Source organism: Anolis sagrei, chromosome 6 (assembly GCF_037176765.1).
Source record: "Anolis sagrei isolate rAnoSag1 chromosome 6, rAnoSag1.mat, whole genome shotgun sequence".
Classification (NCBI taxonomy): Eukaryota; Metazoa; Chordata; class Lepidosauria; order Squamata; family Dactyloidae; genus Anolis; species Anolis sagrei.
Window position 1 is genome coordinate 1,607,180 of NC_090026.1, and position 14,287 is coordinate 1,621,466.

At 47.2% G+C, this 14,287-nt stretch overlaps 1 protein-coding gene across 1 annotated transcript in view; it reads right to left on the minus strand.

Annotated features, from left to right (window-relative positions):
* The window catches only part of KIF1C (kinesin family member 1C), a 55,430-nt gene extending 43,914 nt beyond the window's left edge, over window positions 1-11,516 (minus strand). Inside the window, exon 1 of the mRNA XM_067469649.1 lies at window positions 11,389-11,516. Coding sequence (XP_067325750.1) covers window positions 11,389-11,494 — 106 coding nt within the window. The 5' untranslated portion in view covers window positions 11,495-11,516. The remainder of the gene's footprint in view (window positions 1-11,388) is intronic.
* Between the last annotated feature and the right edge of the window lie 2,771 nt (window positions 11,517-14,287).

Consider the following 14,287-nt stretch of genomic DNA (forward strand, 5'->3'; position numbering starts at 1 on the left):
AAGCTGCCCTCCTTCTCCTCCTCCTCCTCCTCCTCCTCCTTGCCCCCTGCAAGTGGGCAAGAAGAAGGTTTTATTTATTTATTTGTCGTGTCAGAACCACCAGTCTAACAGAACAAAGCAAACAAACAGAAAAATACACAACTTGTAAGTTTGGTAGCTGGTTAAATGTCCTTTGACCAGTCTCTGGCCACTTGGAGTGCTTCTGGTGTTGCTGCAAGAAGGTCCTCCCTTGTGCATCATGTGGAAGAAGGGCTCAGGGTGCATTGCAGTAGGTGGTCAGTGGTTTGCTCTTCTCCACACTCGCATGTCGAGGATTCCACTTTGTGGCCCCATTTCTGAAGGTTGGCTCTGCATCTCGTGGTGCCAGAGCGCAGTCTGTTCAATGCCTTCTAAGTCGCCCAGTCTTCTGTGTGCCCAGGAGGGAGTCTCTCATTTGGTATCAGCCATTGGTTGAGGTGCTGGGTTTGAGCCTGCCATTTTTGGATTCTCGCTTGCTGAGGTGTTCCAGAGAGTGTCTCTGTAGATCTTAGAAAACTATTTCTAGATTTAAGTCGTTGGCGTGCTGGCTGATACCCAAACAGGGGATGAGCTGGAGATGTCTCTGCCTTGGTCCTTTCACTATTGGCTGCTACTTCCCGGCGGATGCCAGGTGGTGCAATATCGGCTAAGCAGTGTAATTTCTCCAGTGTTGTAGGGCGCAGACACCCTGTGATAATGCGGCATGTCTCATTAAGAGCCACATCCACTGTTTTAGTGTGGTGAGATGTGTTCCATACTGTGGGCATGCGTACTCAGCAGCAGAGTAGCACAGCGCAAGGGCAGATGTCTTCACTGTGTCTGGTTGTGATTCCCAGGTTGTGCCAGTCAGCTTTCGTATGATATTGTTTCTGGCACCCACTTTTTGCTTGATGTTCAGGCAGTGCGTCTTGTAGGTCGGAGCACGATCCAGAGTGACTCCCAGGGATTTGGGTGCGCTGCAATGCTCCAGTGGGATTCCTTCCCAAGTGATCTTCAGAGCTCGGGATGCTTCTCTATTCTTGAGACGAAAGGCACATGTCTGTGTTTTAGATGGGTTGGGGATCAGAAGAAGGTGGGAGGAAAGAAGAGGAAAGGCATGGGAAGAAGGAAGGAAACGGAGGGCCTGTGGGCTGCCTGTCCCTAGCCCCCTCCCCAGCGGCCTTGCCTTCCTCCGCTGCAGCACCCCCTGCGACGGCCTCTCAGCTGCTCCGGGGATAAATATAGCCGGGGACCAACAGCTGATGCCTTGCCTACGTAGCAGCTTCAAAACACACAGATACACACAACTGAAAGGAGCAAGGCCGGGACACCGAGATCACGTTAGGGCACCCAGGGCTCCAGGGGGGAGGCCGCGGGAAGATGGGGATTTCGGCCTGGAATTGAGAGAGAAGGGAAGAGCAGGGGGGAGCAACCTAACCTTCCCCCAAATGAGGCTGGACTGATTTGGAAGAGAGCTAAATGACAACAGCAAAGGGCCTTGCGTTGACAACAGCAAGGGCATTCCTGCAGCCCCCCCTCCTGTAATGCATTTCCAGTAAAAGCATTAATAATAATAATAATAATAATAATAATAATAATAATAGCACAGCAGACAAAGAGTCAGTACAAGAAAACTGCACTCCAAACCAGACAGCTGGCACCACAAAGCATTGCATGGGCAGTGGGTTGTTGTAGGTTTTTCAGACTATATGACCTTCCTCCAAATGAGGCTGGACAGATTTGGAAGAGAGCTAAATGACAACAGCAAAGGACCTTGCGTTGACAACAGCAAGGGCATTCCTGCAGCCCCCCCTCCTGTAATGCATTTCCAGTAAAAGCATTAATAATAATAATAATAATAATAATAGCACAGCAGACAAAGAGTCAGTACAAGAAAACTGCACTCCAAACCAGAGTTGACAGCTGGCACCACAAAGCATTGCATGGGCAGTGGGTTGTTGTAGGTTTTTCAGACTATATAACCATGTTCTAGAGGCATTCTCTCTTGATGTTTCGCCTGCATCTATGGCAAGCATCCTCAGAGGCTGCTTGCCATAGATGCAGGCGAAAATGTCAGGAGAGAATGCCTCTAGACCAGTGTTTCCCAACCTGGGGGTCGGGACCCCTGAGGGGTTCGCGAGGGGGTGTCAGAGGGGTCACTGAAGACCATCAGAAAACACAGTATTTTCTCTTGGTCATGGGGGTTCTGTGTAGAAAATTTGGCCCAGTTCTATTGTTGGTGGGGTTCAGAACGCTCTGATTGTAGGTGAACTATAAATCCCACCAACTACAACTCCCAAATGTCAAGGTCTATTTTCCCCAAACTCCACCAGTGTTCATGTATGGGCATATTGAGTATCCGTGTCAAGTTTGGTCCAGATCCATCATTGTTTGAGTCCACAGTGCTCTCTGGATGTAGGTGAACTACAATTCCCAAACTCAAGGTCAATAGCCACCAAACCCTTCCAGTATTTTCTGTTGGCCGTGGGAGTTCTGTGTGCCACGTTTGTTTCAATTCTATTGTCAGTGGAGATCAGAATGCTCTTTGATTGTAGGTGAACTATAAATCCTAGAAACTACAACTCCCAAATTACAAAATCAATCCGCTCCCAAGCCCACCAATATTCAAATGTGAGCGTATTGGGTATTTGTGTCAAATTTGGTCCAGTGAATGAAAATACATCATGCATTTCAGATATTTACATGACGTTTCATAAAAGTAGCAAAATGACAATAATTTTATGGTTGGGGGTCACCACAACCTGAGGAACTGTATTAAGGGGTCGTGGGATTGGAAAGGTTGAGAACCACTGCTCTAGACCATGGCCATATAGCCCGAAAAACCTGCAACAACCCAGTGATTCCGGCCATGAAAGCCTTCGACAATACATTGCATGGGCAGTTCCTGGACAAAATGGAAGGAAAAGTTGGCAAGGAGAAGACCTGGTGATGGCTCACGAATGGAACCCTGAAGAAGGAGGCAGAAGAAGGCCTGGGTCTTGAAGCCCAGGAGCAAGACATCAGAACATCATTTGAAAATACATCACACAGTCCTAGACGCTTGGGAAGGGTTCAACTTGTGATTTTGTGATACAAAATCCAGCATAGAGATCTCCTTTGCTGTGACATACTGTGCTTTTGTGTCAGAATAATAATAATAATAATAATAATAATAATAATAATAATAATAATAATAGCCCAGGAGAAAACCATCCGAACAAGTGCCATTAAGGTCAGGACTGAAAAATCAGTGGATGACCCAAAATGCAGACTGTGCAAGGAAGCTGAGGAAACCATGGACCACCTCCTCAGCTGTGGGAAGAAAACTGCACAGACGGACTACAAACAGAGGCACAACTCTGTGGCCCAGACGATTCACTGGAACTTATGTCACAAGTACCAGGAGTAAAGAATTCGTGGGATCATAAACCCGCAACGGTCGTGGAAAATGAACACGCAAAAATACTGTGGGACTTTCAAATCCAGGCTGACAAAGTTTTGGAACACAACACGCCAGACATCACGATTGTGGAAAAGAAAAAAGTTTGGATGATTGATGTTGCCATTCCAGGTGACAGACGCATTGAGGAAAAACAACAGGAGAAACTCAGCCGCTATCAAGACCTCAAAATTGGGCTTGCCAAGAAACTCACTGGGAAAGGCAGCCTTGCTTTGCTAGAGATGGATGTCACTTAGAAAAGAGAAAGTCCCCTGGCTAATCTGACTCCATTGAGGAAGCCACTGTCATGAAGAAAGGGATCCCTTGGAAGTCCCTCTTTGAGAGGCCTTTAGGAGTTGACGGTGATTGACAGCACATCAAGGAAGCCAGTGTTTCCAAGAGTTGAGCTGGACTGTGCCGGCCAAGGGGGCTCCTTGGGGTCTCCATTGAGAGGGTTGCCAAACTTCATCCGTCCCTCCAGGTGTTTTGGACTTCAACTCCCACAATTCCAGAGCCCACCTGATAGCCCATGGTTTATTTCTCGTGTCAGGGCAGCCAGTCAAATATATTACATTTCTAACAGAACAAAGCAAACAAACAGAGAAAATACAAAATGTGTGAGTTTGGTAGTTGATTAAATGTCCTTTGACCAGTGTCTGGCCCCTTGGAGTGCTTCCGGTGTTGCCGCAAGAAGGTCCTCCTTTGTGCATGTGGCAGGGCTCAGGGTGCATTGCAGCAGGTGGTCAGTGGTTGGCTCTTCTCCGCACTCGCATATCAAGGATTCCATTTTGTGGCCCCATTTCTCGTGGTGCCAGAGCGCAGTCTGTTCAGCGCCTTCCAAGTCGCCCAGTCCTCTGTGTGCCCAGGGGGGAGTCTCTCATTGGGTATCAGCCATTGGGTTTGAGCCTGCCACTTTTGGACTCTCGCTTGCTGAGGTGTTCCAGCGAGTGTCTCTGTAGATCTTAGAAAACTATGTCTGGATTTAAGTCGTTGACGTGCTGGCTGAGACCCAAACAAGGGATGAGCTGGAGATGTCTCTGCCTTGGTCCTTTCACTACTGGCTGCCACTTCCCGGCGGATGACAGGTGGTGCGATACTGGCTAGACAGTGTAATTTCTCCAGTGGTGTAGGGTGCAGACACCCAGTCATAAAGCGGTATGTCTCATTAAGAGCCACATCCACTGTTTGAGCGTGGTGAAATGTGTTCCATACTGGGCATGCGTACTCAGCAGCGAAGTAGCATAGCGCAAGAGCAGATGTCTTCACTGTATCTGGTTGTGATCCCCAGGTTGTGCCAGTCAGCTTTCGTGTGATATTGTTTCTAGCACCCACTTTTTGCTTGATGTTCAGGGAGTGCTTCTTGTAGGTCAGAGCACGGTCCAGAGTGACTCCCTGAGTCCAAATTGGCACGACTGATGACAGATCAACTGGCATGGACAGCTGTAAAGACAAGGTATGTGGGTGCGCTGCAATGCTCCAGTGGGATTCCTTCCCAGGTGATCTTCAGAGCTCGGGATGCTTCTCTGTTCTTGAGATGAAAGGCACATGTCTGTGTTTTAGATGGGTTGGGGATCAGCTGGTTTTCCCTGTAATAGGCAGTAAGAGCACCTAGAGCTTTGGAGAGCTTCTGTTCTACCATCTCAAAGCTCCCTGCTTGAGCAGTAATGGCACGATCATCAGCATAGATGAAGCTCTTTGTCCCTTCTGGCAGTGATGGTCATGTGTGTAGATGTTGAACATGGATGGAGCAAGCACGTTCCCCTGAGGCAGGCCGTTCTTCTGTTTCCGCCATCTGCTTCTCTGGCCCTGGAACTCAACAAAAAAGCTCCTGTTGTGTAGCAGGTTTCCTCTGAGGCGGGTGAGGTGGTAGCCCATGGTGACAAGCAGGGAAAGAGGAGGGCTGCCTTGGATGCAGATTGGCTCCCTCAAAGAAGCCATGGCTGCCCTGAGTCCTCGAGACCTGAGCATGGGCTCTGGATGACCCGAGAGCCTTGGAGATCACTGAGCGGGCCTGAGTCCAAATCGGCACGACCGATGACAGATCAACTGGCATGGACAGCTGTAAAGACAAGGTCTTTTTCACTGAGTCTTTCCAAATGTCAGTCAAGAGATGGATGTCAATTGGAAAAGAGAAATCTTCCTGAACAAGATTTCCAGCCTCCTGGCATTTTTTCTTCTTCTGCAGAAACTTGAATGGGGACCTTGGCTTTTGTTGGCTTGGGCCCAAAATCCCTCTGGCATGGCACACACACACATGCAAAAAGAATTCTTTTCTCTGCAATTTGAACCAAAATTGCAGGACTCTGCTCATGTAAAGAGGGCTCCACCCTGCAGCTTGGTTTCAAAGTCCTGGGAATTCCCAGGAGAAAGCAATGCTTCCCCCTTCCCCCTTTTTTTTCTTTGTCGTGTCAGGAACGACAAGAATCATAGAATCATAGAATCAAAGAGTTGGAAGAGACCTCCTGGGCCATCCAGTCCAACCCCATTCTGCCAAGAAGCAGGAATATTGCATTCAAATCACCCCTGACAGATGGCCATCCAGCCTCTGCTTAAAAGCTTCCAAAGAAGGAGCCTCCACCACACTCCCTCCGGGGCAGAGAGTTCCACTGCTGAACGGCTCTCACAGTCAGGAACTTCTTCCTAATGTTCAGATGGAATCTCCTCTCTTGTAGTTTGAAGCCATTGTTCCATTGCGTCCTAGTCTCCAAGAAAGCAGAAAACAAGCTTGCTCCCTCCTCCTCCCTGTGGCGTCCTCTCACATATTGATACATGGCTCTCATCATGTCTCCTCTCAGCCTTCTCTTCTTCAGGCTAAACATGCCCAGTTCCCTAAGCCGCTCCTCATAGGGCTTGTTCTCCAGACCCTTGATCATTTTAGTCGCCCTCCTCTGGACACATTCCAGCTTAGAGTCAACATCTCTCTTGAATTGTGGTGCCCAGAATTGGACACAATATTCCAGATGTGGTCTAACCAAAGCGGAATAGAGCATGGGGAGCATGACTTCCTTAGATCTAGACACTAGGCTCCTATTGATGCAGGCCAAAATCCCATTGGCTTTTTTTGCCGCCACATCACATTCCTGGCTCATGTTTAACTTGTTGTCCACGAGGACTCCAAGATCCTTTTCACACGTACTGCTCTCGAGCCAGGCGTCCCCCATTCTGTATCTTTGCATTTCATTTTTTCTGCCAAAGTGGAGTCTCTTGCATTTGTCACTGTTGAACTTCATTTTGTTAGTTTTGGCCCTTCATCTCTCTATTCTGTCATTACAGTTTTGAATCCTGCTCCTGTCCTCTGGAGTATTGGCTCTCCCTCCCAATTTGGTGTCGTCTGCAAACTGCAAGTTGCTTCTGGTGTGAGATAATTGGCCTTCTGCAAGGACATTGCCCAGGGGACGCCTGGATGATTTTGATGTTTTCATCATCCTTTTGGGAAGCTTCTCTCATGTCCTGGAAATGAGAAATTGTTGTTTCCATTTGATGTTATGTCTGTTATAACAGGCTGTGTTTTTTTATTTAAATTTAGTTGTTAAGTCATAATTCGTGTTTATATGTTTATTTTGTTAGTATGGATGTATTGATGTTGTATTCGGGCATTGAATGTTTGCCTTTTAGGTTTGGAATCTGCCCTGAATCCCTTTGGGGAGATAGAGCGGAATATAAATAAAGTATTATTATTATTATTATTATTATTATTATTATTATTATTATTATTTATTATTATTATTATTATTATTATTATTATTATTATTATTGTTGTTGACACAAAAGCATAGTATGTCACAGCAAAGGAGATCTCATAGAATCCTAGAATCCTAGAGTTGGAAGAGACCTCCTGGGCCCTCATCCAGTCCAACCCCATTCTGCCAAGAAGCAGGAATATTGCATTCAAAGCACCCCTGACAGATGGCCATCCAGCCTCTGTTTAAAAGCTTCCAAAGAAGGAGCCTCCACTACACTCCGGGGCAGAGAGTTCCACTGCTGAACGGCTCTCACAGTCAGGACGTTCTTCCTCATGTTCAGATGGAATCTCCTCTCTTGTAGTTTGAAGCCATTATTCTATGCTGGATTTCGTATCACAAAATCACAAGTTCAACCCTTCCCAAGTGTCTAGGACTGTGTGATGTATTTTTGAATGATGCGCGCAGATCCAAGTCAGGTGGCCTTTTGCAGGTGACAGGTCATGATTTTGTCAATGTTCATTGTTTCCAAATGCCGGCTGAGATCTTTTCGCATGGCACCCAGTGTGCTGATGACGACCTGGACTGGTTGATGCCACCAGAGCCTTTGCAGTTCAGTTTTGAGGTCTTGATAGCGGCTGAGTTTCTCCTGTTGTTTTTCCTCAATGCGACTCTCACCTGGAATGGCGACATCCATAATCCAAACTTTTTTCTTTTTCACAATCATGATTTCTGGCGTACTGTGTTCCAAAACTTTGTCAGTCTGAATTCGAAAGTCCCACCGTATTTTTGCATACTTATTTTCCATGACCTTTGCAGGTTTATGATCCCTTCATCAGTTCTTTACTCTTGGCATGTGGACCTTGTGACATAAGTTCCAGTGACTCATCTGGGCCACAGAGTTGTGCCTCTGTTTGTAGTCTGTCTGTGTGATTTTCTTGCAGGAGCTGAGGAGAGGATCCATGGTTTCATCCACTTCCTTGCACAGTCTGCATTTTGGGTCATCCGCTGATTTTTCGATCCTGGCCTTAATGGCCTTGGTTCTGATGGCTTGCTCCTGGACCGCAAGAACCAGGCCTTCTTTTCTCTCCTTCTTCAGGGTCCCATTCATGAGTCATCACCAGGTCTTCTCCTTATCAGCTTTTCCTTCAATTTTGTCCAGGAACTGCCCATGCAAGGCTTTGTGGTGCCAGCTGTCAGCTCTGGTTTGGAGTGCAGTTTTCTTGTACTGACTCTTTGTCTGCTGTGCTTTGAGAAATTTCCGATTATTGACTTCAGTTAAAGCAGGTTCTTGGCTTTCCTTGACATCTTCTGCCAGGGCATCATGTTTTTCTTCTTCGACTGCTTGTTTGACTTGTAAGAGTCCTCTACCACCAGACTTTCTAGGCAGACAGAGCCGGTCAACATCACTGCGAGGATGTAATGAATTATGAGTTTTCTTGGTTTTTATTGTTGTTGTTATTATTATTATTATTATTATTATTATTATCATCAGTATTATTTGATGATACACAACAAGATTAGTTCACAGCAAACGAGACCACTCTGCTGGCTTTTGTATTTGATCCCATGTCGAACCATTCCCAAGCTTCTTGCTTCTGCGTGATGTATCAGCGAACAATGTGTGCAGATCCAAGTAGGATGGCCTTTTGCAGCTGACAGATGGTAATTTTGTCAGCACTGATTGGATTTAAGTGCAGGCCAAGGTCTTGAAGCACTGCACCCAGTGTGCCAATTACCTTATAATCATAGAATCCTAGAATCAAAGAGTTGGAAGAGACCTCATGGGCCATCCAGTCCAACCCCATTCTGCCAAGAAGCAGGAATATTGCATTCAAATCACCCCCGACAGATGGCCATCCAGCCCCTGTTTAAAATCTTCCAAAGAAGGAGCCTCCACCACACTCCGGGGCAGAGAGTTCCACTGCTGAATGGCTCTCACAGTCAGGAAGTTCTTCCTCATGTTCAGATGGAATCCCTCTCTTGTAGTTTGAAGCCATTGTTCCATTGCGTCCTAGTCTCCAGGGAAGCTTGCTCCCTCCTCCTCCCTGTGGCTTCCTCTCACATATTTATCCATGGCTATCATGTCTCCTCTCAGCCTTCCCTTCTTCAGGCTAAACATGCCCAGCTCCTTAAACCGCTCCTCATAGGGCTTGTTCTCCAGACCCTTGATCATTTTAGTTGCCCTCCTCTGGACACATTCCAGCTTGTGCCAGTCTTGGCAGTTCGATCTTTAAATCTTTGTATTGTGTCAGCTTTTCCAGTTGCTTCTCTTCAATCCTGCTGTCACCTGGGATTGCAACATCGACGATCCATACTTTGTTTTTTAACACGATTGTGAGGTCAGGAGTGTTGTGCTCCAGAACTCTGTCTGTCTGAATCCGGAAGTTCCAGAGTAGCTTGATGTGCTCGTTTTCTGTAACTTTTTCCGGCTTGTGACCCCACCAGTTCTTTGTGGCAGGCAGATGGTGTTTGTGGCACAAGTTCCAATGGATCACCTGAGCAACGGTGTTGTGCCTCTGCTTGGAGTCTGTCTGCACAGACTGCAATCTTCTTGCAGCAGCTGAGGATATAATCCATCGTTTCGTTTGCTTCCTTACAGAAGCAAAACTTGTTGTTGTTGTTGTTGTTGTTGTTGTTGTTATTCCTCTGCTTTATCTACCCAAAGTGGACTTAAAGATGGCCCCGACAGCCTCTAATTAAAAGTCCAAAAAGACCCTCTTCCCCATCCTCTGGAAGTTCTCCCTTGCAGCGTTTTGGCAAAAGGGATCAGATCCGGTGTGGGGTTTGTGTCCCTTCAAGTTGACCTATTGGGGACCCATGCATTCCAGAAGATTTTTCTCAGGCAAGGACAAAAGTCCTGCTAAACCCTTAACAAAACTCATCCCAAAGTTGCTGTGGTGGGATTGGCTGGCGGTTCTCCTGGCTGCTTTGGAGAGGAAAGCGGCAGGTAAAACATGGCAGAGGAAGGAATGCCAGCGAGGGAGGGGTCCGACAGGCTGGTGGGGGGCCGCCCAGGCCTTATCCAAACAGGCTGGGAAAACATCTTTTGGGGCTCATCTAAGTTGAATTAATCCTGACGCCACCGGGATGGAAGGAGGGAGAGGGACACACGGAGGCCGGCTTTCCGGCTGGGGGGGAAAGCCCCCCCCCCCAGAAGCCCCCTCTCCTTCAAAGCAAATGAAAGCTGGCGGATTTGTTGCAGCTTCCATGGGTCCAGAAACCAGTCTCTTGCTGGAAATACCAAAGATTTGCAAGGCTTGGAAAGGCTGCTATATTTTGTTGTGTTTCTCTCAAAATTGGGCCCCGAGCCTGCAAGGAAAGTGATCTCAGGGGAAAGGGACACACACAAAATTGTGTCAAGGCTTTTGTGCTGCAAATGGCATACTAGGACCGGTACCATTTAATACCCAGCAAGACGCTGGATGTTGTAGTCCGGTGTGTTGGGGAAGGATGGACCTCACAATCTCTGAGAACATGGCCATATAGCCCAAAAAACCTACAACAACCCAGACATGGGTAAACTTCAGCCCTCCAGGTGTAATAATAACAATAATAATAATAATAATAATAATAATAATAATAATAATATTGTCGAAGGCTTTCATGGCCGGAATCACTAGGTTGCTGTAAATTTTTTCAGGCTATTTGGCCATGTTCTAGAGGCATTCTCTCCTGACGTTTTGCCTGCATCTATAGCAAGCATCCCCAGAGGTAGTGAGGTCTGTTCGAACTAGGAAAAAGGGTTTATATATCTGTGGAATGACCAGGGTGGGACAAAGGACTCTTGTCTGTTGGAGCTAGGTGTGAATGTCTCAACTGACCACCTTGATTAGCATACATGGCCATATAGGCCGAAAAAAACTTACAGCAACCTAATAATAATAATAATAATAATAATAATAATAATAATCTTTATTTATACCCTGCCACCATCTCCCCAATGGGGACTCAGAGCGGCTTACATGGGGCCAAGCCCGGACAACATGTTACAGCAAAATAAAACCAGAACATAAACGACATGCAACAACATCAAAATTACATAGAAAAAAAAAGTATAAACACAGTAACCAAGTAACATTCCAATAAACACATGTTATGGGCTTCAACTGCCACAATTCCTAACAGCCTACACAGCATAGTTTTTGAGTCTCTTCCTGCTAAGGTTGACATTTTGCACCCGCAAAGGACCCCGGAAAGTAAACTGGATCCCAAGCATGTAGTTTGGCTTCAAAGGACAGAGGGAGGGAAGGAACCGAAACAGGGACTTACAGGTGGTGTTTCCCTGCATCTGAATGACGCACTTGGCCTCCCGGCTGATCTCGCGGGCGTTGAAGGGGCGCACCCGCACGGCCACTTTGACGGAGGCGCCGGCCATTTTGAGGGCTCCTCCTTCGGCTCACCTGGAAGGAAGAAAGGGAAAATCAAGGATGTGTCACACGCAAGCAGCCCCCTGTGCCCCCACCCCTGGTGAAACAGGTCACCCCGCTTCTGGCCATGCGGCTTCTAGACCAAACCCCACTGAAAGCAGTCCATCCCACTCCCTGGAATCAAAACTGCAGTTGCTTAACATCTTTTTTTTCCTTCTCAAAATGTGCCATTAGTCACCCTGATATCTCACTTTTCTGGAGAGACACCCAAGGCAGGGATGAATATACTGACCACGTCCTCCAGAACCCATGCGCCTCAAAGGAAACTCTGGCATTCTCACCAGGAAACACACACACAGCTTGAAACTCCACACTCCTCAGCTTGGCACAAATGCGCTGATACATTGACTTGCAAGGTTAATTTGTTCTGTGACGGAGCTCGTAACTCAAGTTGCTCTTATGTCAAATCAGACACCCCACTTAAATGACTTAAAATGCTGTTAATCCATTCCAGCCCCCCAAAAACACCACCACAAGGGAAGGGGAAGGGGAGAGGAGGAGAAGGAAGGAGAAGGGGAAGGGGAGAGGAGAAGAAGGAAGGGGAAGAGAAAGGGAAAGGGAAGAGGAGGGAAGGGGAAAGAAGGAAGGGGAAGGGGAAGAGAAAGGAAAAGGGAAGAGAAGGGGAAGGGCAAGAGGAGAGGAAAAGAAGGAAGGGGAAGGGGAGAGAAGAGAAAAGGGATGGGGAAGGGAAGAGAAGAGAAAAGAGAAGAAGAAAGGGGAAGAAGAGAGAAGAGAAAAAGGATAGGGAAGGGGAGAGAAGAGAAGAAGAAAGGGAAAGGAGAGAGAAGAGAAGAAGGGGAGAGAAGAGAAGAGAAGAAGAAAGGGGAAGGAGAAGGAGAGAGAAGAGAAAAAGGATGGGGAAGGGGAGAGAAGAGAAGAGAAGAGAAGAAGAAAGGGAAAGGAGAGAGAAGAAGGGGAGAGAAGAGAAGAGAAGAAGAAAGGGGAAGGAGAAGGAGAGAGAAGAGAAAAAGGATAGGGAAGGGGAGAGAAGAGAAGAGAAGAGAAGAAGAAAGGGAAAGGAGAGAGAAGAGAAGAAGGGGAGAGAAGAGAAGAGAAGAAGAAAGGGGAAGGAGAAGGAGAGAGAAGAGAAAAAGGATGGGGAAGGGGAGAGAAGAGAAGAGGAAAGGGGAAGGAGAAGGAGAGAGAAGAGAAAAAGGATGAGGAAGGGGAAGGGGAGAGAAGAGAAGAGGAGAAGAAAGGGGAAGGAGAAGAGGAAGGGGCCATGAAAGTTATATGTGCCAAGTTTGGTTCAACTCCATCGTTGGTGGAGCTCTTTGATTGTAGGTGAACTATAAATCCCAGCAACCACAACTCCCAGATGACAAAATGCACCCCCCACAACCCAGCAGTATTCAAATTTGGATATAGCGGGTATTTGTGCCAAATTTGGTCCAGTGAATAAAGATACATCCAGCATATCAGATATTTACATGACGATTCATAACAGTAGCAAAATTACAGTTACGTAGTAGCAACAAAAATAATTTTATGGTTGAGGATCATTTCCACATGAAGAACTGTAATAAGGGGTTGTGGCATTAGGAAGGTTGAGAATCACTGCGCTGGAGAGAACAACTATTCCTGCAGGAATGATCTGTTCTGCTCTGAGACTTCAAACAAGGCGTAAGAGTTGGGTGGCATCCAGGGCAGAAGTGCAGTGGCATCCCAGGCTGGCAAAACAGAAGGTGTGTCTTTGAAGTTCATGCAAACACCTCTCAAAAGGCCTCCAAGGGCAGCGCGGAGGAGCCCAAACCGGCCCCGCAAAACAGCTCTCCATGCCACCGCCTGGAAATTCCTCACAGGTTTACAGCAGGTTTTTCAACACAAGTTAATCAGGAAGATGGAAAGGTTGACAGCTTAGAGGAAGGCACAAACTTCCTGTTTCTAAGCAAGAGGAGAGATCCCTTGGAAGGGATCCCCAAAGGCCATCTAGCCCAACAGCAGACAGCTCCCACCAGAACATCCCAATGATCTCCAGAGCATTCCTAATGGCAGGAAATGCTATCCCATCCCAGCATCGCTCACAGCAAGACTCTTGTTCTTCCTTGAGTGTTAGCAGCCCTCAAAGAGAGAGCCATGCCAGTCTGTGTCAACATTAAAAGAAGCCCAAAGGAACCCTGGAGCACCCCCGAGACTCAATGGGAATAGAATCCTAGAATCCTAGAGTTGGAAGAGACCTCATGGGCCATGCAGTCCAACCCCATTCTGCCAAGAAGCAGGACAATTGCATTCAAATCACCCCTGACAGATGGCCATCCAGCCTCTGCTTAAAAGCTTCCAAAGAAGGAGCCTCCACCACACTCCGGGGCAGAGAGTTCCACTGCTGAACAGCTCTCACAGTCAGGAAGTTCTTCCTCATGTTCAGATGGAATCTCCTCTCTTGTTGTTTGAAGCCATTGCTCCCTTGCATCCTAGTCTCTCTCCAGGGAAGCAGAAAACAAGCTTGCTCCCTCCTCCCTATGACCTCCTCTCACGTATTTATACATGGCTCTCATCATATCTCCTCTCAGCCTTCTCTTCTTCAGGCTAAACATGCCCAGCTCCTTAAGCCGCTCCTCATAGGGCTTGTTCTCCAGACCCTTGATCCTTTGAGTCGTCCTCCTCTGGACACATTCCAGCTTAGAGTCAATATCTCTCTTGAATTGTGGTGCCCAGAACTGGACACAATATTCCAGGTGTGGTCTAACCAAAGCAGAAGAGCATGGGGAGCAGGACTTCTCTAGATCTAGGCTCCTATTGAT